This window comes from Mytilus trossulus, chromosome 7, assembly GCF_036588685.1.
Source record: "Mytilus trossulus isolate FHL-02 chromosome 7, PNRI_Mtr1.1.1.hap1, whole genome shotgun sequence".
NCBI classification, from domain to species: Eukaryota; Metazoa; Mollusca; class Bivalvia; order Mytilida; family Mytilidae; genus Mytilus; species Mytilus trossulus.
This window is the reverse complement of record NC_086379.1, coordinates 53,241,787-53,264,182: the sequence shown is the minus strand read 5'-3', so window position 1 is coordinate 53,264,182 and position 22,396 is coordinate 53,241,787. Positions and strand designations below refer to the sequence as shown.

The following is a 22,396-nucleotide window of genomic DNA, read 5'->3' as shown; positions in this document are numbered from 1 at the left end:
TGATGGGCATTAGAACCTTACAAAATATACTATAATATCACGTTATTCAAAATTAGAGGAAAAATAACATTACAAAAAATAACTTTTTTCAAGTAGTCATTGAACCATTAAAATGAACATGATGAAGGCGATCAAGGACGATTTACATGTGACAAACTGAAACTTCATAACATAATTTGAAGACATCTATATACAATGTATGACGCATTCATTTCTTCCACCTTCTAAACTATATAGCGGTAATTGAAAAAGTAGATAATGCTGCCGCCGCCGTCGAATCACTATCCATGTGTCGAGCTTTTTGTACTGAAAGTTGCAGGATCGACAAACTAGAGGCTCTAAAGAGCCCGTGTCGCTCACCTTGGTCTATGTGAATATTCAACAAAGGACACAGATGGATTCATGACAAAATTGTGTTTTTGTGATCATGGTGATGTGTTTGTAGATGTTACTATACCGAACATTTTTGCTGTGTACAACTATCCCTATCTATAATGATTGGCCTAGTAGTTTCATTGGAAAATGTTAGTAAAAATTTACAAATTTTATGAAAATTGTTTAAAATTGACTATAAAGGGTGATAACTCCTTAGTGGGTCAATTGACCATTTTGGTCATGTTGACTTTTTTTTAGGTCTTACTTTGCTGTAAATTATTGCTGTTTACAGTTTATTTCTATCTATAATAATATTCAAGATAATACCAAAAACAGCAAAATTTCCTTAAAATAACCAATCCAGGTGCAGCAATCTAACAACCAGTTTTCCATTCATCTGAAAATTTCAGAGCAGATAGATCTCGACCTGATTAACAATTCTACCCCTTGTCAGATTTGCTCTAAATGCTTTGGTTTTTGAGTTATAAGCCAAAAACTGCATTTTGCCCTTATGTTCTATTTTTAGTCATGGCGACCATCTTGGTTGGTTGACCGGGTCACCGGACACAATTTTTAAACTAGATACCCTAATGATGATTGTGGCTAAGTTTCGATTAATTTTGCCCAGTAGTTTCAGAGGAGAAGATTTTTGTAAAAGTTAACGACGACAGACGACGACGGACGAAGACGGACGCCAAGTGATGAGAAAAGCTCACTTGGCCCTTTGGGCCAGGTAAGCTAAAAAACGAAGAAATCACGGAATTTCGACCCCTTGGGCTCCTCTCCTCTATTCAAGTAAACTCGTAAGCCTTTTACAAAATGTGCTGGTAACTCGGAAAAAAAGTTTCATATGGTTGAAAATAGATAATTTAAAGTTGAATTAGATAGAACTTTAAAAAAATGTATGCATATGGATGTGTTTAATCATTTCTTTAATTTGCATGTGTATTGTCAGTGAGCATTATGTCCATCTGGGTTTGCATTTTGATTCTGCTATTTCTTATCTGACTTCGCCCTTTGATTCTGCTATGCCCATTAATATGATAAGAGCTTTGATGGGTAATCGACTCACGATAAATCTCAATTTTTTATCTCTACATTTGGTATTAACTTTTCCTGTTGCATTATATATATCGAACCAAAAAGCTTGTATTAATTGTCTGATTTTTTGTTAGCTTTACCGTACTAACGCTCAGTGGACAATATTTCATCCATGTTGAGGACAGGACCAACATAACGATAAACTCAGTAAGAAGGTCTACAAAGTGCGTCGATCAAGATGAAGCGATGTATATTTAGACATCCTGTGAAATGAGAGGGTATGTTGTCCGGGGGTAGAACATAACATTCTCCTTGTATCGGTTAAAAGTTCGGATTTTGGCCAAAAGTGGCTGTGTATTTATACATCCCGCTCACCCAAACAGACTCCGCTCTTGGGCGGTTAAACTGCTGAATTGGAGAAGTATATAAGTGACAATTTTTCCAGATCATGTTTAAAGTTCGATGAGAAATCAACCCAGTAACATGGATTGACAAAACTTGACGTAAATGAATCAAATGAACTTGTAATGCACAGGTCTAGTTTACTAATCGAAAGGGGTGTTATATTTCAAAAGAAAGATCTCAACTATTTAAATGAAAGAAAATCAACTTCATACAAGAAAATTGTTTGCCCAATATGGTTTCGATTATTCTTAAAATCGGGAATAGGTGTTGTATCAGTTAAAATACCTTAAACTGTTCGTAGCATATGTCAAGCCAAATTTGAAATACTGTATAAATTTCCTCCGACGCATATCAGTGTGTGTAATTTTTTTTATTTTTTTAACTATTGGATCCCCTTAATTTTCTGTCACGGTATTGTTTATCGTCCATCCATTATATACCTTAATACTTCATTGTCTAATAAACTTTTAAAAAAAAATGAATTACAATTTGGATCAGTGGTGGGTATAATATGCACAAAAAGGACATATGTCATATCGTTGAATACAAACAATCGGATTGACCGACATCTTTCATATTTAAGGCTTTTGTCCATATTAGGGATTTTTATGCAATTAAATTATAACTAATTGATGTTTATTGGCAAAACATAAATAATATATACATACATAGTTACAACAATACGAATAAATATTGTGTGAATAAGGTTGCATAGAGAACACTTAAGAAGTTAAGTTAAAGACATTCTTTGTTCGGAAAGTTTTAATCACACTGCATAGCTTAAGGTTTCTGAAATTCGTTTTACTGATATAACAAGACATCAGTAAAAATAGATTCCAGAATTACACATCCTCCTACAAAGTATAGAAACCAGGTTTTCTCCGGGGGCAACTCTCCTTTTCGAATAAACAATATCTGCAAAAGAACAACTCAGAATAACCATCTTATTTTTAAAAAATATGTACTACTAATCAGAAGTAAATCAAGAGCGATTTCTAAAGAGTACAATATCCAGAAACTCCTACAAAACTGAAAATGATATTAGATGTTGCATAAGGCTTGTGATTCAATTGGGTATTTAGACTTTAGAAAGTTCTTACTATTTATATTAACGTTTTCATCTAGACAAAAAAACGCTATTAAGATTTGGTCTTTAGTACCAAGCTATAAAAAAATTGGTTTCAACTTGAAAATGAATGTTTTTTGTCGGATAACTCAAAAATATTCTGTTAATCATACTGAATGATAAGTTGGAGTTCAAATTTGTATATATAACGTTTCGTTTGTTGATATGGTACATAGATTCATTCGAAATACCATGATATTCATGATTCGCCAGAGTTCTTTTTTAATCATGGAGCACAGAAATATGAAAGGTAGAAATTAGTTCAATTTCCAAGCTGGATGATAATTGCATAGGCGGATTCCGGGTGGCCTGAGGGCCCGTCCCCTCATGTCGGAAACACATTGGTCGGGCTATTAATTTTTCTCTTTGATGCATTCCTCGTTTTAATTCTCAATTTTGTCATCAATCATTTAGAGGCCACATGAAGCCTGCTTCCGGATGCAGGATTTCGTCGTAGGACGGTTTGTTGTCTCTTTGGCACATTCCCCGTTTCAGTTCTCTACCATTCAACTATAAGGTGTAAAACATTCTCACCAGAATTATTTCAATCACAACAAATCCAATAAGACTTATACCCAGCATGAAATAGTTAGCACCATGTTTGATTCCCTGGTCCATACTCAGTCCTATATTTATCTGAAAAAGACAAATAACACAGTGGCGGCTAGCATCAATGACAATATTGTACAAACAATATTTTATGTATCCTTAATGCATTCGTTTATATATAATATGATACACATAGAAAAAAAACCCATTTACATTCATCCCATGTTTTGCTACCAACTACTGTAGACTCTTTATTATTCGTTGGATACCAGTTTTCGTGGATTTCATGGGTACAAGTGAACCACAAAATTAAATATAAAACAAATGACAAAAATGAAAGACTTCACACGAATGATTATGATGTCAGTAAATTTAGCACTTACGATGGCATTAGCGATATTGAGATGGGTTCTGAGATGTTCAATAATATAAAAATAAAGAGACATGGTATGATTGTCAATAAGACAACTATCCATCATAGTTTAAGGACAAATTAAAGTAACCGTACAGCCTTTAACAATGAGAGAACCCGTATTGTCTTCTATAAAAATACACTGACACAATTGAGAAAACTAACAGCCTAATTTATAACAAAATAATTTACAAAAAACAAATGTGATATACATTAACCAACGACACAACTAAACTACAGGCTTCGGACTAGGGAGACAGCAAGTAAGTTTATTTAACTGTTGAGCATCTGAGACCAATAAGTTTTGATGACAGTTCTTAAATTCTTCTTAATGAATTATCAGCAATATTCTTATACTTACCCCAACCATTATGACTACCAATGAGACAAATAATATTTGCAGCCGTCGCTGAAAATAAAATAAAAAATAATTAAGCAACAGTCTTACAATAAATGCACACATCAATACTACCCAGGTGTTCAATATAGTAAGCATACAGGCGCGGATCCAGAGGGGGTTTCGGGGGTTGGAACCCCCTTTTTTAGGAAGATCAATGCATTTGAATGGGGACATGTAGTTGGACCCCCCCCCTTTTTTTTCAATTGCTGGATCCGCCCCTGACATATGTGTGTTGGAGATACGAAGATGTGTCGCTCATTTATGCTTATTACGATACAAGAGTATGTATATCTTACAATCATTCAATACACCAGATATAGTAGACCTATTTCATACAGTATACGAAAAACAGACCAAAACACAAAATCTTAAGTTTTTTTAAGTAATCACTAAACCTTGAAAATGAGGTCAAGGCCATGGTCATATGACACCTGCCAATTAGACATGTAAACCTTACAGTCCTTCCATACACCCAATATACTAGACCTATTGCTTATAGTATCTGAGATATGAACTTGACCACCAAAACCTAACCCGTTTCACTGATCCATGAAATGAGGTCAAGGTCAAGTGAAACTTGCTGACAGATATGAGGAACGTGTAAGGTACACACATACCAAATATAGTAAACCTATTGCTCACAATAAGAGAAAAATTGACATTACAAAACTTTTAACTTTTCTAGTAGTAGGCGAGTGACTTTAACCATGAAATTAAATTTTTAATGCACCTACCTAACACACGGCTAATTTATATATCATTTTAAAGCTACACATCTGTACTATCTGTTTTGCCCGGTCTTAAAAAAATCGTACGGTGCAATTTCCGTCAAATCGAGATCAAAGGCCAAGGACGAATAAGTGCATATTTTCAAAGATTTCAGGCTTATTGCATTATATGACTTTTATATACTTAATTCACATATGCAAACAATTTAAACGTTTAGCATTGCGATTAACCGTCATTATTCAAATGCATTTTTTTGATATTTAAAGCGTGTTTTTGACAGAGAGCACATGTTTCCTGAAATTCGAATGAAAATTAACAAAATGTGTGAAAACCCAATTTTTTCTTTTAGGTGCAACTGCTAATCACTTTAAACTAAGTAATACCCTGTAATGACTATCAAAGAAGTTTTTGACATCATAAAATTTCCTAAAAGTATTCTTAATTCTAATCAAACAGCAAATCAAAACAACTCATACAGTTGCCCAAAATACCGCCATCTGCGAAAACACTGCTTTTTAGTATTTATTCCTATTTAAACATTGCATGTGGTCAATATAAGATTTAATAAACAAATTCTTAAGAATCTGAAAAATTAAGAGTAAAAAAATATGTGCGCGAATCATCTTATTGCTTGAAATAAAGGGGTGAAACTAAGAGATTGCAATCTGCATCGTAACTACCAGTCTGAAATAAACATATTTTGACTTTTCTAATTGTTTGATTTGTAGCTTCATTATAAATATTGATGTAGTGAACAGACCTTTTTATTTATTTTATTGAATTGAAAATTTAAACCAAAATAAATAAAATAAAATGATGAACATTGAAATTTCAATGAATTTCAAAAAACTAGTAAACACATTATAAAACTTGATTTCTTGATTGCTTGAATTGCTTTGTTCATTGTTTACATGTATTAATTCATAAAATAAGAATAATTTTGAAGAAAAAATATCCATTTATACACAAAGATTCTAGTTACAACTAGACTTCCTAAATAGCTTGAATGACAAAATCATTTTCCATACGAGGATGACTTCATGCAAGAGCTTCTGATGACGACTGAAAAGAAGCTATTATTATCTTGAAACTTCACTTTCCACTATATAGATGATGTCATCTCAATAAAGAGTGCAAAATTTGTGACAATGTTGGACTCGTATTTTCAATTGAAATTGGAAATAAAAGACTCAACAGATATAATTCACTCCATCACGTATCTTGAAATCGATGATTAGCGTTGGTTTAGAAAAAGTTTTACGACAAGAGAAATGTGCATAAAACAACCCATAAAACCACCCCTTACTACAAAATTATAAACTTCTCATTTCCATCTAACAACATTATAGCAACGCCTGCATATCTATACTACTAAAGGAGGAGACCGATTTCATTGAGCCGCAACTCCTCTGAAATAAAGGCAGCTATAGTATGCCGCTATTCAATAGTGATCAATCGATTTACTAGCAACTGAAATAAATCCGGGTCACAAAGCAAAAACTAAGGAAACGCATCAACTATAAGAGGAACACAACGATATAACAGAAACACTGAACTGCTACAAAAACACACGCCAACATACAAAGAAACAGATTATTCGATACCAACTGTCAAATGCCTGACTTGGTACAGGACATTTGAAGAAAAATGGTGGTTTAAACATGATTCTAAACCAGAGTTCAAATGCAAAGTTGAAATCAGCCCTTTGAAAATTTCATGGACACCACTACGAGTTGGTTGACAATTATGAGATATCTATTTCGCCAGATGACGACTGATAAGTCCATCGACGTAACCAAATTGCCGTCATCTCTGCCGTGAATGTCACCAACCGAATAAGGCTTGGCACCGAGTTAGGAAATACATGAGCCACAAGACGGGTAAAAGAGAGCAGTGGTGTAGTGGTTAGTGCATCGAACTACTAACACAAAGGGTTCCTGGTTCGATTCCCGTTCCGTGACGAAAATTTCAGGGACTGAATTTTGGTTCTTCCTAGACACCATTTGTGAGTATGGTCTTAAGGAAACAATGAAAGTCCGTCGGATTGGGACGATAAATGGCTGACACGTGTAAAGAGAGAGCCATATCTCTTGCACGTTAAACTCACGTTTGTAGATTTCGAAAAAGAGCAGACTAATACCGCTGCAAGGCAGCACTTGCTCACGCAAAGTGGAAAGAGATTAATTTAAGTTGCAAAACTTGTTTCCCAATCCACTATAAATAAATATGTTTAAACTAAGACGGTTGTCACATGTGGAACATAATCTGCCTACTCTTTGGGAGCCCCTGAGTTAACTCAAAAATTTTTGGGGAGATTGTGTTACTCAATCTGTAGCTTTATATGTTGTGTTTCGTATACTGCTGCTTGTCTTGTTCGTTAGTTGCCCGGCTTTGTCAGTTCGTTTTAAATTATGAGTTTGATGTCCCTATAGTATATTTCGTCACTATTCAAGTAGTAAAAGGTTTTAAAATAATAGATCAGTGTAGCTAAATGTATCATGATAACGATTTGGCTCTATATATGTATATCACCGTGAGTAAATAAAGTTACTTAGTATTTTCGCGGATATTTGTCTTATTGCGTTTATCTTCTTCACTTAACTTTGAGGTATTTTTGGCCGATTTTGATTTCTGCAACTTTATGTCTTTTAAGTAAAAAAAAATACCAAAGGGACAATCAACATCTAAAACCATGAATCAAATAAAGTTGAGTAAAACCATGAACAAAATAAAATTAAAGCCCAAGAGACGAACAACAGTCCACAAAACACAGCATACCATGAAAACGATCACTCCTAAAACAGCGAATGATCTTACAAGTTAAAGAAGGATATTTAACTTTGTAATTTTGTTATTATACAATGCTTATAGTGTTTTACATCCACAATGACATGCTTTTGTATTTTAAAAGCTTATGTAGAAATTTCCCAAAAGCATCTTTTACTAGTATTCAAATAATTAAAGCGATTAAACTTCTAAACACATTTAATATGATTTAATATAACACGATTTAAAACTAAATAAGAAACAGCCGCAATTTATTTAGTTCGTTTACATCCCGCTCTAGACAACCAAGTGTTTCTAACCAAGGTTTCTTATTTCACTGCTGCCTACGATTTAGTAGAAAAGTCATGTTTGCTTTCAAACATAATTACAAAAAGTAAAAAAGTTTGACTTAGTAAAAAACAGTTTAACCTCAATTACCTGGCATATATTATGTTCTAACTTTAAATATCCCTTCTTTTATTATGAAATCTCATTCTCCTCCCTGATATTCACAATTAGCGATGTGCTATTTTAACATAAATCAACAAAATGATCGCTATTTGAAGATGGTAGATTTTTTGGGCAACTGCAAACACTTCAATAGAAGGCTGTTCCATGAACAAAAATAAATAATAACATCTTAAAATTACAAAACAAATATTCCTTGACCTAAAATACATACATTTATCTATTTTTTAAGCATACAAATATCGATTCCCCAAGCTATATTTTGCTTTTTGGATTTTTTTTCACTTTTTTAGGATTTGTGAAAAATTTCAATTTTCGGGAAATTTTGCGCATTGAATTTCTTATTTTTTGTTTGATTTGGAAATAATGTACCATGTTCCATAAAGTTCATATGATTTTCTGAAAAATATTAGGGTACAAGAATTAGAAAATACAGATTATCACCTTTCGAATGATATATAATACAGCCGTGTGTTAGGTGGGTGCATTAAAGTCGTTAACTAAGCGTCTTTTTGAAATAAGTCACTCGCCTATAGTCACTGAATCGTGAAAATTAGGTATATACAAAGTATGAAGCATCCATGTCTTCCACCTACTTAAATATTTAGCTTTTTTAAGAAGTTAGCTAACACCGCCGTCGCCGCTGCCGCATCACTATCCCTATGTCGAGCTTTCTGCGACAAAAGTCGAAGGTCCGACAATTACACCCGTAAGGGTCAAGCAATACATACAAACAATAGAACATATTTTAAGGGAGAGTCCAATTTACAAATTTTACAATTCAATTTAATATCATATCATGTATATAGTTTGTATACATTTTGCCTTTTTATCCATTAAGAAGTGTTGTCTACACCTGTTTCGTAATACTTATCACATGTATTCAATGAAATAGCCTGACAGTTGGGCCCTTAATTGGATGGTCAAATAAAGAGGTCTAAATGTCCAAAGTCTAATAAGTTATTGATTTACTGTTCTACGAAGCTTTACATTTGTCGAAATACTTATCACTCTCTACCCCATGAAGAGATTACCATGATTACCTTAGCTGTATAATTTCGGAACTTTGCAGAGGCCCCCTCCCTTCTTTTTTTTGTGGGAAAAATCTGGTTGCTAATATAGTTTATAGCTGATGTACGTCTTGACCGCCCCCTCTTTAAGAATTCAGTGGACCCTACGATTGAAGATGTTTAGGTCCACAATGCTCCTCAACTTCGTATCGTTAAAGTGGTCTTTATACTTTTTTTATTTGAACATCGCAGATAAGTGTTTTGTAAACAAAACGAGCATATTTTAAGATTATCGGTATTTCAGTCCAGTTAAATCTAAAAAAACAATCATCCGTTATCGCAATAGAAAAAATAGCTAGTTTCGTGATTTTCAACCTCATTCAAGAGAAAAAAATAAGTATATTACGTTAAGTATACTGTGTGTGTGACTTTTTTTTGTTCGATACATTTGTATAAAATGGTCATGATGGTGGAAAGTTAATGAAAAACAAACAATAATGCAACTTTAAATAAGGAAGGAAATAAATCTGAAGTGATGAACTACACTTTCAACCTATATGAATGCAGTTTTATATTTATATATTGACACATAATTTTGATATCTTCATATGAAAGATAACATGTTACTCCCATAATAAGAACAGAAAACAACGAAAATTACTTACCGAATTTGGTGACAGGTTATTGCCATAATACAGAGCATTTTCTTGAGGATTCCCGGCACTATCAGGAGATTTTGGCAAAATAGGAGATTTATCTGACATTCTTAACACTTCCTATTTTGAGCACGTGTTTATGATTGTTTATGTTAAGATAAATAGTCACATGAAACAATATCTAAAATGTCGGATAAAGCTAATGTAGCTTCGTTAGATAACAATGCTATATATCATGAAGTCTCGCCAAATATTGTAAGTATTTTTTGTAGAAATCCAGTTATATTTACACTTATTTAAAAACAAAATTGAGCACTATCAAACATTAACGCCCACTAAGTTGTGGGTACTTAATCTTATCTGTCAAGTGAAACTTTTTGTTTGATAAATATTCAATAAGTTGGGATATATGATATATCCCAATAAGAATAGTGTATAAAATAAAATAAAAATGATTTTAGGGGCTAACTTCAAATTATGAGATACAAGATACGTTTGCTTAGAGCAACATAATCTCCTATTGGCAAATTATTCAGAGATCGATTCCAACTGGTTAATTGAATCTATATATTTTCAACAGCAAACATATCTTAATTGTATCTACTACTTTTCTAAAATGTTAGATTGATACTGTTTGAATATACAAAATTGACTATAGAGGCCCCTTTGAGTCTATATTGTTAACCTAGCAAAAAAATATCATTTTTACTTTCACTTTTAAATTATCGCGATCAATTTTTTTCATCAAATTTACACGAACAGTACTTAAGTTTAATAAGGGTGTTTAGAAAAAAAACACAAAAAATAAGGACTTTGATAGAATTAATAATTAATGTAATCATCGGGATAAAAAAAATAATTCCAAAATTATTCGTCCCCACACCAAACTTCCCCATAGGCTGTCACCACAATCTCAAACAAAGTCGTGATTTGTTATATATCAAATTGACTGTTTATCGATTTAGCTGGCTTACAGTTTCTCTATCATATATTGCTTCGAAACTTGCCCAGTGGCTATTTTTTTATATAAAGATGTGTTTCAGTTCACGACGACGTCCGTCAAAAGATGACCAAAGCTCAAATGGCCGAATGACCCAGATGAGCTTTATAGAAAGTGAAAAGGGTTTTTGGTGAATATTATATAATTTTGTTATTTTTTTTTATTTGAAAAAGTTAAAGTATCGAAGGAAGAAAAAAAAGCATACCACTACACAGGTTCTTATCTCTGTAAAAAAATACATCTTCATACGAGTACCCTTTCTTTATAATGTTAAGTAAAGGTGTATAGGTATATTTTTTACAGAGACACGACACGTGCCTAAGGACCACTGTTAGAAATATCCATTTCCGGATTTTTCAAACAGTAGTACTTACGTTTTGCTTAAACTATTTATTCCAAATACATTTAGCATGTTACTTTTATTTCCAGATTTTGCTTCTTCGATTCTTCAATTTCCTGACGTTTATAATGGCCGTGGTAAGTATGCTTTAAAAGACAAGGTTAACACACAGTCGTCAAAATTATCTTCCCATTACGCCAACTTATTTTTACAACCGTAAAAATGGAGCATTGTTGGGATGAAACCACTGTCTCTGATGAATTGCTTCACTGTTGGCCTAATATTTGAAATGTTTGCCACTGGACATCAACCATGCAGTAATCAATCAACCTAATACAGTGCTTACTGATAAACATTGATACACATTTTAATGTTTATCCTAAGAGTGAACACTTATTTCGTGTTATACAGCAAAAAAAAATATACCCAAAGCGTTTAAGACATGAAAGTTGTATCATACTTCTAGTTCTGGCACTACAAACATTTCAAAATACGCATTTTTTTCAAATTACGTAATTGATTGTGGGTAAACTCAATTTGCGACCGTAAAATCTATGTTTTACCGAGGCCAAGATGAAAATAATACAGTTACATTTTGAAAATAAAAGTAAAATTTTTACATTCAAACTTCGACAGAAATTGTCTAGTGATAAGAAAGTTGCAGCAGTCCACGCGAAACAAATTATAATACTTTTAAAATAACATTGGAATAGGTAAATCAAAGTACTCGGAAAATATTCATTTTTTTTAAAATTTTTTTTTTACATGCATCACGTACAAAGCATCGTTGCATGCTTTCATACGAAATGAAAGCATATATTAGGCCGTAGTTTTTTTATTTTTAGTTTTACGAACCCTCCTACCCTAATTTTTGCCAAATAGGAAAAAAAATTAAATAAAAAATGTTTGATTTTTATTTTTTTTTCTCCTCCGACCCAGTGTTTTTCATGCAAAAAAAAATAAATTTTAGTTCATAACTGCATGAAAGAATCTAAATTTATGCTCTTGGTGATTTAGTAAGTTGTTGCACATTGATTTTCAATTCAAACCTTGTCAAGAAAAAAAATAATAGTTGTTACACTAGTAGAAAATCTCCTGGTGAAATAAAAATTTTTTTTTTTTATATTGACGGTTGGTTTTAAAAAAAAATCAGCAGCAGCATTTTTTTTTTTTTTTTTTTTTCCGTCCTCCTACCCATTGGTTTTGTCAAAAAATTTCGTAAAACTAAAAATATAATAACTATGGCCTAAAGGAATCAAGTAACTCGTTTTTTTCAGCCACTACAATTTTTACAATAGTTATTGACCATGAAACATAAGGTGTGTGAAATTACATGATTGAAATGTGTTTTTTTATTATATCACTTGTTGGTTTCCCATAACGGAAGCTTATTTCACATTCTGTATCATTCTTTTACAGATCTCATTCATCCTTTGTATAGTGCAGGGAGATGGGAACGAGACTTATTATTTATTAGCTTGTAATACTGTTAGTAAGTATATCATTCATCTTACCGAAAGGCATTTTATGAATGGTCTATAGACCCCCTGTTTTATGTTTTATTTTTTAAGTACATTTTCTTATTTCCGTGAGAAAAAAGAATCAAGTTGAGGGGCATCGTGTATATAAACTAAATGTTTTTACAAAATCGTATAAATAATAGCAAGAACACAATAAACATGAACACATAGATACTGTTCACAGAACTAAATAAGTTCCAACATCAAGGAAGATTTATTAAAATAAATATCAAAAAACACAAAGCAAGACCGAAAACTATAAGGCTCATATTCAGATCTCATTTACATGATAGAAAAACATAGGAAGTCGGGGTATCCATCTATGACACAAAATCTGTACATGCATATGAAAAGTAACAAAAATCAAAGGAACACAGTTTAATTGCTGTTCTTCGTATCAAAGTCCCATGAGTCACATGTTCACATACTCATATGTGTGTAATATTTGCCACATGACTTAAAACACATTTAGGTCATTTTATCTCCTTTGTTTAATGACAAAAAGTGTGCTCAAATTTAGATTAAACCAGTTGTGATACACATTTTTTTTTATTGCTTTTTCAGTCAGCTGTCTTGTTGGAATTGTTGTGGTAAGTGAAATTTATTAATTAAAAAATTTAAAAACACTGCATTTTCAAAACATTGAAAGAGTTAATTTATGTTTGAAGTCACAAATAGCTCTAGTTTTTTTGTAATGTTCCTTTGCAGCCCTAAATATTATTGGTAAAGAGAAAAAGTGAAAAGATACATAAGTCTGATCAAGTCTGACATGGTCTAAGACATTATATTTACTTTCTTTACAGAACTGGTGGTACAGAAGTGGAGATCTAGTATGTATACATATCTTAATCAAAATAAGGAGACATTGCCTGTAGTTTATATACAGCTTTTAAAATGTAGTTTATCTACACCTTTACAGATGTAAATTTTATATGCATCTTTAGAAATATACAACAAGATTGTTTGTACTAAAGCAGCTGTATGTGTAGCCTAACTTTAAACATAATTTACATCCAATGTTTTCAAACTTATCAATAACATTCATTATTGAAACCAATAGTTGATTTCTGTTGTTTATTCTTTAGTTTTCTATGTTGTGTCATGTGTACTATTGTTTTTCTTTTTCATTTTTAGCCATGGCGTTGTCAATTTGTTTTAGATTTATGAGTTTGACTGTCCCTTTGGGATCTTTCGTCCCTCTTTTAAAATTAGATCTACACAGTCATTCTGTTTTTCACAGAACTGTTTTCATCACCCTATATAATTTTGGTACTATATATTGATCTCTTCTGTAGAGTCAATCAAAGTTTTTTTTTTGTTATTTCTTTCTTTACTTCTGATATCTTACAATACCTCTTTTTTTTACAGGGTCCAGAAAAGTTTTGGTACATCTTTATAGTAGGAGCAGTAATAATGTTCCAGTGTATTACAACAGATATTTTTGTGTTTCATGTTCTGAACGAGGATAGCAAGAATATAAATCCTCCTTCCAGTGTAAACAGAACAACAATTTTTCCTGCAATTTCTGTCCGACCAGCCTCTACTGTAAAAACTTTCATTGATTTTGCTGACATGCATTGAATGCAATAATATGACTTTCTGCAATATGTTTGGTGTTGTGCAATTTATTATTTGTAAGATATCTTTTTATATTTTAAGCTGTCGTTTTTATTGGTATGGTCAATAATATGATATGTATAAATTGAATGAAAACATCTATGCTTGTTAATGTATTCCCAGTTAACATTGTGTTCTAAAGACTCATGTAATACTTAACACTGGAAAATAAGCAGCCATCAATTGATCAATTAATCTATACACTGCTCTTATTTTACTACTGTTAACTATTTTTCAATAACAACAATATGTGATCAGAATAAAAGATCTCCATTATTTTAACAATTTTCCTTTTATATCATATCTTTTGAATGGTCAGATGAAACATTTTTAAAATCCATAATTCTTTAATACACTTTCACTAAAGAATTCAGTCTTTTTAGAAATTTTAAAGTTTTTTTCACCTATGGAATTTTAAAATTTGGTCAAACCTTCGTTGTAGATGTTTTTCTTATGGCAGGGGTCACAAACTAGCTGTGATAAATACACTAATTGATATGTCAATTCCAATAAATATTCGTATATTCGAAAGGATAACATGTAAAACAAGCCACAAAATTTGTTTTAGAGTATGATTTTTGTCAATTTTAAATCTTGTTAAAAAAGAGTACATGTTGCTTATTTGTAAAATGTTTTCTTAAATAAATTCATGTGAAACATTGATCTTTGGTTTCTTCCACATGTCAATTTCTGTATCAAAACATATCCATAGAAATATTTGAATCCTTATGGGAACTCTATATTAAACAGAAGACACACAAAAGCATATACAGATTCCACCACCCTATCTTGTGTAACAATATATTTCTAGATTTTTAGCAGTTAAATTTTAAATAATCAATAGCCTTTAATGTTAATTTTAAAGATAAAACTATATCATAAGAAGGTATTTAGCACACTCTTTACAGTAGTTGAAGCATTATACACGTGAACTCTACAAAATTAAACCAAATTTTTTTTTCAGCTTGAAATTTCACCAAGATATTATAAATTCTTGATGTAAAATGTGTACAATGTTGCCACTTGATAAAACTGATATATGTGGTCTTGTTAACAACCATTTTTGTTGTCGTGGAACATATATTAGAAAGGACATATTTATTGGTAAAACTATCTTTGCTCATGTGTAGGTAGAAAATTGCTACAAATTCAAGAAAACTCTGTTTTTAGGAAATTTAACTATTTTATTAGCACTTGTCAACATTCTTCAACTATCTCATGATTTCATTGTTTACAGAGTATTTGTTCATTATGAACAACACAAACTTCACCAAAGATATCACATATTTATTCCTCATCCTTGTGCCATTTCTGAATCAACCATTTTTATCATCCATTCAGGATTAGTTTGGTCTATTTTTTCAATGATTTGATTTACTTGAAAACACAGACTTTGTATTTGTTTATCCCAAAATGGTAGTGGATCACGTTCTGAAAAAAAATAAACCAAATTATAAACAGGCTCGGTAATCATTAATGTGCAAGATTTGATAATTATCTTTTAAGTGCCAGAATAGCCTGCCCTAACAATCAAGCAAAAAGCTGAGTTGTTTATTAAACACAAGAAAATTCTAATTTCATATCCTAATAATGAGTTAGTAATTATTGCATAGGATGCATTGCAAATTAACAAGCACTAACTCGGGCTATTAGGACAAAGTGCTGTTACGTTGTTTGTCTCTGTTAGTATGTTTATTTTCTTATAGAAGTAAGGAGTTGGAGTGGTCTGTTGTATGGTTCAATTTTCAGATAATTCCAGTTGAAGTAAAAGTTTTGGTAGATAGTTGTCTTATCGGCAATAACATCTTATCTCCTTACTGTAAATTCAGAAATTATTGCGTGCATTTATTATTGCGATTTTGTCATTTTAGACTTAAATGCGATTTTAATTTTTTCGATTTTGAGAAAAATTCTGTTTAATTCATATAAAATATTTCAAAATGAGTTTAAATTATTGCGTTTACAACTCTCGCATTTTTTGCAATAATAAAAACCTAGCATTAATTTCAGCATTTACAGTATTTTAATATGGGTATGAACAAATTCTTCACACCACCTCTGAAATCATAAAAATGCTTTTGTAATGAAAAATAGGGTTTTCCTTAAAAAAAATCAGTGTTTGTTGTCTCCACATGTACATAATAAAAATATATAAATTTAAATACAATAATTTTACCTTCAAAGTGTACAATGGAATCTATCTGATCTATACATCCATGCATTCTTTCCTCTGTTATCATCTGAGATGCTATTTTTTCAGCCTAAAATTATAACTTGATTTATGAGCAATAAATATAGAGAAACATGAAAGACGAATCAAAGAGCTGAATAGCTCTGAGGGGAAAGACGGCCCTTGTTTCTATTTAATTATGTTTTTGGAAAGGGGGGGTATCTTTTGATAGTTTTCAAATGAAGAACAGCTAGAACATGTAGAAAGGTTGACAATATTGAAATCAATTGTTGTTTATGTAATTTCATTTCCTTAGTATAGGATTCAATTTGGACCAATGGAAGAGATCTGCATCTTCTTAATCTAAACATTTGATTAAAGTTGATAGCTAATTATCTTAAACTCAACTGAATTCTGTCATTTCACAACAACTACAATATTTTTTGAAATCGTGATTGTGTACCACTGAACTGCAGGCTAGGGCCATTTTCCATTTTTTGTGACAGTACTCTTGGATTTTTAAGTTTTTTCTTTAGAAAGTGTGGACTGAAAAATCTATTCAGTTTTAAATTTCCATTGTTAAAGTTCCGAGTTACAACTCTCATCACAGGGAAACAGGTACTAATACAAAAACAATATGAGTGATGTTAACTGTGTGAAGCTTGTTTCCAAATCTTAATTTTGAAATATTTGTAAATAATAAATATGTTTAAACTACAAAATGCAAATTTTTTTTTTTTTTTTTTTTTTTTACCATTTCAATGATTATGTAGGTACACAAAAATTTAGTTTTAATAGAAGACTACTAATCCAATGAAATGTCACATTTGAAGTGTTTAAATACATTAACTTTTATTTTAGTGGATAATTACTCATCAATTGAGGTGCTCCTGAATTGGAGGAAGATTCTCAGATTTTTTACAGAAAAAAGTGGTCTCACTAATAGACCACTTTCGAGTTCATCCGTCACCGGAAAAAACTCGTCAATTATACGCGCCTTTATCACCGTCATTTGTGCGTTTAGGGGCGTCGTCACTTCCTTCCAATGTTGAGCGAGTGGTTGGAAAACTATAATTCTATATTGTACGAATTATTCGGCAAATTGAATTCTCAAAATTGACAATCAACACTGCTGTCATTAGGAAATTGTCAGTAAGTACCTACAGCGCAACCATTATTTCTAGTTTATCCTGCACAAAGACGATCACTAAGACGCTTGATGAACGTAAATAGTGCAGGGATACAGGCGAGCCCCTCTATCTGGTAAATGACGTCATAAAGGCGTGCATCATTGACGAGTTTTTGCCGGTGACGGATGAACTCAAAAGTGGTCTATTAGCGACAAGAAGCGTCAAGAAGAATATTTTTTCTTGTCGCTAAATAGTCTTCTTGACGCTTCTTGTCGCTTTTTGACGCTTCTTGTCTCTAATTAGTGAGACCCGAAAAAAGTAATAAAATCGTTTCTTTCCCCAGTCTCATGTAACCCCACGATCTTTGTTTATTTTGAAAGTTGTTGACCTAAAAATTAAAGTATTGTATGTTGATGTTTAAATCATCTACAGTAAAAAATATTATGTTTAGATTTAACAAATACAAATTTGTAATTAGTGCACGATCTCTAAGAATGATTTAAATAACCAGTGAACTGGTGAAGGATATCCCTGCTTCTTCCAAGAATGACGTCACTATAAAATACAATGTAAGTTGGATATATTTAGAATATCTCGTCATACTATTTTTTACCGATTGTAAAATAAACGTTTATAGTGTAAAGGAGAGTTCAAGATACGATAATTTCTTGAGAAACAGAAGGGAAATGTGTAAAAAAGTGTTTAAAGTCAAACTATTCATTTCTGGGTCTCCTTCTCTTCAATCTAAGTAAGATTTGTTGGGGGTTTTCCACACTATAACATGTATAAAAACAAAATGAATGATGTGAGGGAGTGTCACTCTGGTCAACCCCATAGAGGATTGACGGCTAAAAGCCGTCTTTCCCCAAAAATGAAGTTTATTTCGTCAGAATTTTTTACTTTTATTCTTTAATATATCTTTTTAACATTTGGTGTTAAAGAAAGTCAATTTTGTAACTATTAATCAAAATTATTACCCTTCGTTACAATTTACAATGCCCTCCCCAAACATGGATCCCCATTACACATTTCTTTATGACCTATATCTCATTCATGGCTTGGCTAAGTCTTCATACTAATTTGAAAGGGATTCAACAACAAATAAATGTGCAACAGGGGTACAACAAAGTACTGACAAATTGACTCATTAACGCTGAGTACAAAAACACATTACCCTGGATAAATTTGTTATGTGACATATAACATAGGATATAACTGTAGTAATTTGTTGACATTTCAAACAGTTTATTTTTCTGAATGAATACTGTGTTCTGTAACATACCTTGCTAGGTGGAATTTCCAGTAAGGAACCCAGTTCAGCAAATGAGATATTATTATACAATTTACTGGCAGAAAGGAGATTGTGTTCTGTAACAGCTCTGTTTAATATTGTTGATCCTGAAAAAAAATATAAGTTCCGTTTTGAATTGATTATCAACAGAAATTCTTTTTCCTTTTCTTCTATTTGACTTAACCCAATTTCCATAAAAGGATTTATCAAGTCAAGCTGAAATTCATTTGTTGATGACTTGTCTTATTCCACACACCCCTCTTACTGATTTCAGCAATTATAAAAGAGGACGTTAATGGATCAAAATAAGTCGTGTTATTGGTATTACTGTACAATGGTATATGTCAATCCCAATAATCTGACTATAACTGATGAAAAGAAATAAAATAGACAGCATGATTATTACTCCAACAAAACTAGAGGCTCTAAAGAGCCTATGTCGCTCACCTTGGTCTATGTGAATATTAAACAAAGAACGCAGATGGATTCATGGCAAAATTGTGTTTTGGTGATGGTGATGTGTTTGTACATCTTAATTTACTGAACATTCTTGCTGCTTACAATTATCTCTATCTATAATTAACTTGGCCCAGTAGTTTCACAGGAGAGGATTTTTGTAAAAGGTTAACGAAAAAATTGTTAAAAATTGACAATAAAGGGCAATAACTCCTAAAGGAGTCAACTGACAATTTTGGTCAAGTTGACTTATTTGTTCATCTTACTTTACTGAACATTATTGCTGTTTATAGTTTATCTCTATCTATAATAATATTCATGATAATAACCAAAACAGCAAAATTTCCTTAAAATTACCAATTCAGGGACAGCAACCCAACAACAGGTTGTCCTATTCCACTGAAAATTTCAGGGCAGATAGATTTTGAACTGATAATCAATTTTACTTCCTGTCTGATTTGCTCTAAATGCTTTGTGTTTGGTTTTTGAGTTATAAGCCAAAAACTGCATTTTACCCCTATGTTCTCTTTTTAGCCATGGCGGCCATCTTGGTTGGTTGGCCAGGTCACGCCACACATTTTTTAAACTAGATACACCAATGATGATTGTGGTCAAGTTTGGTTTAATTTGGCCCAGTAGTTTCAGAGGAGAAGATTTTTGTAAAAGATTACTAAGATTTACGAAAAATGGTTAAAAATCGACTATAAAGGGCACTGACTCCTAAAGGGGTCAACTGACCATTTCAGTCTTGTTGACTTATTTGTAAATCTTACTTTGCTGAACATTATTGCTGTTTACAGTTTATCTCTATCTATAATAATATTCAAGATAATAACCAAAAACAGCAAAATTTCCTTAAAATTACCAATTCAAGGGCAGCAACCCAACAACAGGTTGTCCAATTCATTTGAAAATTTTAAGGCAGATAGATCTTGAACTGATGAACAATTTTACTCCTGTCAGATTTGCTCTCAATACTTTGGTTTTTGAGTTATAAGCCAAAAACTGCATTTTACCTCTATGTTCTATTTTTAGCCATGGCAGCCATCTTGGTTGGTTGACCGTGTCATCAAACACATTTTCTAAACTAGATACACCAATGATGATTGTGGCCAAGTTTGGTTAAATTTGGCCCAACAGTTTCAGAGGAGAAGATTTTTGTAAAAGTTAACGACGACAGAAGACAGACGACGGACGCAAAGTGATGGTAAAAGCTCACTTGGCCCTATGGGCCAGGTGAGCTAAAAATGAACGCAAAGATAGATTTTCATGAAATTTTTGTAGACATCAAATAATATAAAGTGTTATGCAACATTACAATGGCAAACAAAAACCAACAATGTTACAACAACAGAATATATTCAAGTAAACCACAAGAATTGGATTTCACAAATAAGAATTGTTTTGAATAAAATCACCCTGATTTTCCATTAAATAACTCTGATGAGTACTACTGTTTAGTGTTTAATAAACAAAACATCTATTCAGCTCTCAAAACTGGATACAAAGACAAAACTTTCCGTGCCCTCCTTTTGAAACAAAATGAAGTATCAGGAGCCTGTAATTCAGTGGTTGTCGTTTGTTTAAATGTGTTACACATTTGATTTTCATGAATTTTTTTATATAATTAAGGCTGTTTGTTTTCTCGTTTGATTTGTTTTACATTGTCATTTTGGGACCTTTTATAGCTGACTATGAGGTATGGGTTTTGCTCATTGTTGAAGGCCGTATGGTGACCTATAGTTGTTATTTTCTGTGTCGTTTTAGTCTCTTGTGGAGAGTTGTCTCATAGGTACATCTACTTTTTTATCTATAAGTAATTTTTGTTAATGAACAGTCACAAGGGTGTACATATATCTATAAAAAGTTTAACTAGACCTAATTAACTACAAAGATGATAAAAACAGATGATTTTCTATCTGTACCATTTAATAAAGTTTAGCATTCTTTAACATAAAAGAAGTTTGACTATGCATGATAAATCTGAACATAAATTTCATTAATAATTAGTTCAAGAGCAAAATATTACAACCAGATGCTCCGCAGGGCGTAGCTTTATACGACCGCAGAGGTTGAACCCTGAACGGTTGGGGCAAGTATGGACACAACATTCAAGCTGCCTGAAGCTGGATTCAGCTCTAAATTTGGATTGTGATTTAATAGTTGACACAGCATAGGTTTCTGACACAGAATGAATGTGTTCTAATGAACTTAAAATTTTTGTTTTCTCTTAGAGCAATTCACTATGCTGTTGAATATTAATCCTCTCAAAAAAATGCTTGAAGAAATTTTCTTTTTATTTATGAACTTTCAAATGAGAACCAGGTGCTCCGCAGGGCGCAGCTTTATACGACCGCAGAGGTTGAACCCTGAACGGTTGGGGCAAGTATGGACACAACATTCAAGCTGGATTCCGCTCTAAATTTGGATTGTGATTAAATAGTTGACACAGCATAGGTTTCTGACACAGAATGAATGTATTCAAATGAACTTAAAATTTTTGTTTTCTCTTAGAGCAATTCACTATGCTGCTGAATATTAATCCTCTCAAAAAAATGTTTGAAGAAATTTTCTTTTTATTTATGAAATTTCAAATGAGAAAAATTTAACCCAATTTTTTATTCACATCCCCCTTTCCCTTATTCCAAAACTAATCTCAATTAAAATGTCTAATGGAGTTTGCAACAATTACTACTCATTTAAATACATCATAAAATATTAAGATGTAAAAAAAACTGCTTGTTATCACTGAATGGTAAAGATTATTTTAATTTATCAGTTGGTAGTAAAAAGTGAATAAACATTGTATATTGTATATAACAAAGATTTAAGTTGATTCTGAACAAAGAAAGATAACTCCAATTAAAAAAATTCTTGCAGATATTTCTTGCTTACTATACTGGACAAAGAAAGATAACTCTTAATTAAAAAAAAA

At 32.0% G+C, this 22,396-nt stretch overlaps 3 protein-coding genes across 3 annotated transcripts in view; 1 reads left to right on the top strand and 2 right to left on the bottom strand.

The window, feature by feature from the left end:
• Positions 1-2,581: 2,581 nt before the first annotated feature.
• LOC134725297 (uncharacterized) lies at positions 2,582-10,136 on the bottom strand. Its single transcript, XM_063588996.1, has 4 exons — positions 9,947-10,136; positions 4,270-4,317; positions 3,482-3,583; positions 2,582-2,736 (listed from the first exon to the last, which is right to left on the bottom strand). Exons 1-4 carry the CDS (start codon positions 10,043-10,045, stop codon positions 2,623-2,625), a joined length of 363 nt encoding a protein of 120 aa, XP_063445066.1. The 5' UTR covers positions 10,046-10,136; the 3' UTR covers positions 2,582-2,622.
• On the top strand, positions 9,926-15,077 carry LOC134725296 (uncharacterized). Its single transcript, XM_063588995.1, has 6 exons — positions 9,926-10,192; positions 11,367-11,414; positions 12,697-12,769; positions 13,362-13,387; positions 13,601-13,627; positions 14,166-15,077. Exons 1-6 carry the CDS (start codon positions 10,124-10,126, stop codon positions 14,376-14,378), a joined length of 456 nt encoding a protein of 151 aa, XP_063445065.1. The 5' UTR covers positions 9,926-10,123; the 3' UTR covers positions 14,379-15,077.
• Positions 15,078-15,622: 545 nt separating this feature from the next.
• LOC134726515 (COP9 signalosome complex subunit 4-like) overlaps positions 15,623-22,396 on the bottom strand; it is a 28,202-nt gene continuing 21,428 nt past the window's right edge. The window contains exons 10-12 of the mRNA XM_063590921.1: positions 18,997-19,112; positions 16,591-16,675; positions 15,623-15,845 (exon numbers count right to left, since the gene is read on the bottom strand). Coding sequence (XP_063446991.1) covers positions 15,709-15,845; positions 16,591-16,675; positions 18,997-19,112 — 338 coding nt within the window. The 3' untranslated portion in view covers positions 15,623-15,708. The remainder of the gene's footprint in view (positions 15,846-16,590; positions 16,676-18,996; positions 19,113-22,396) is intronic.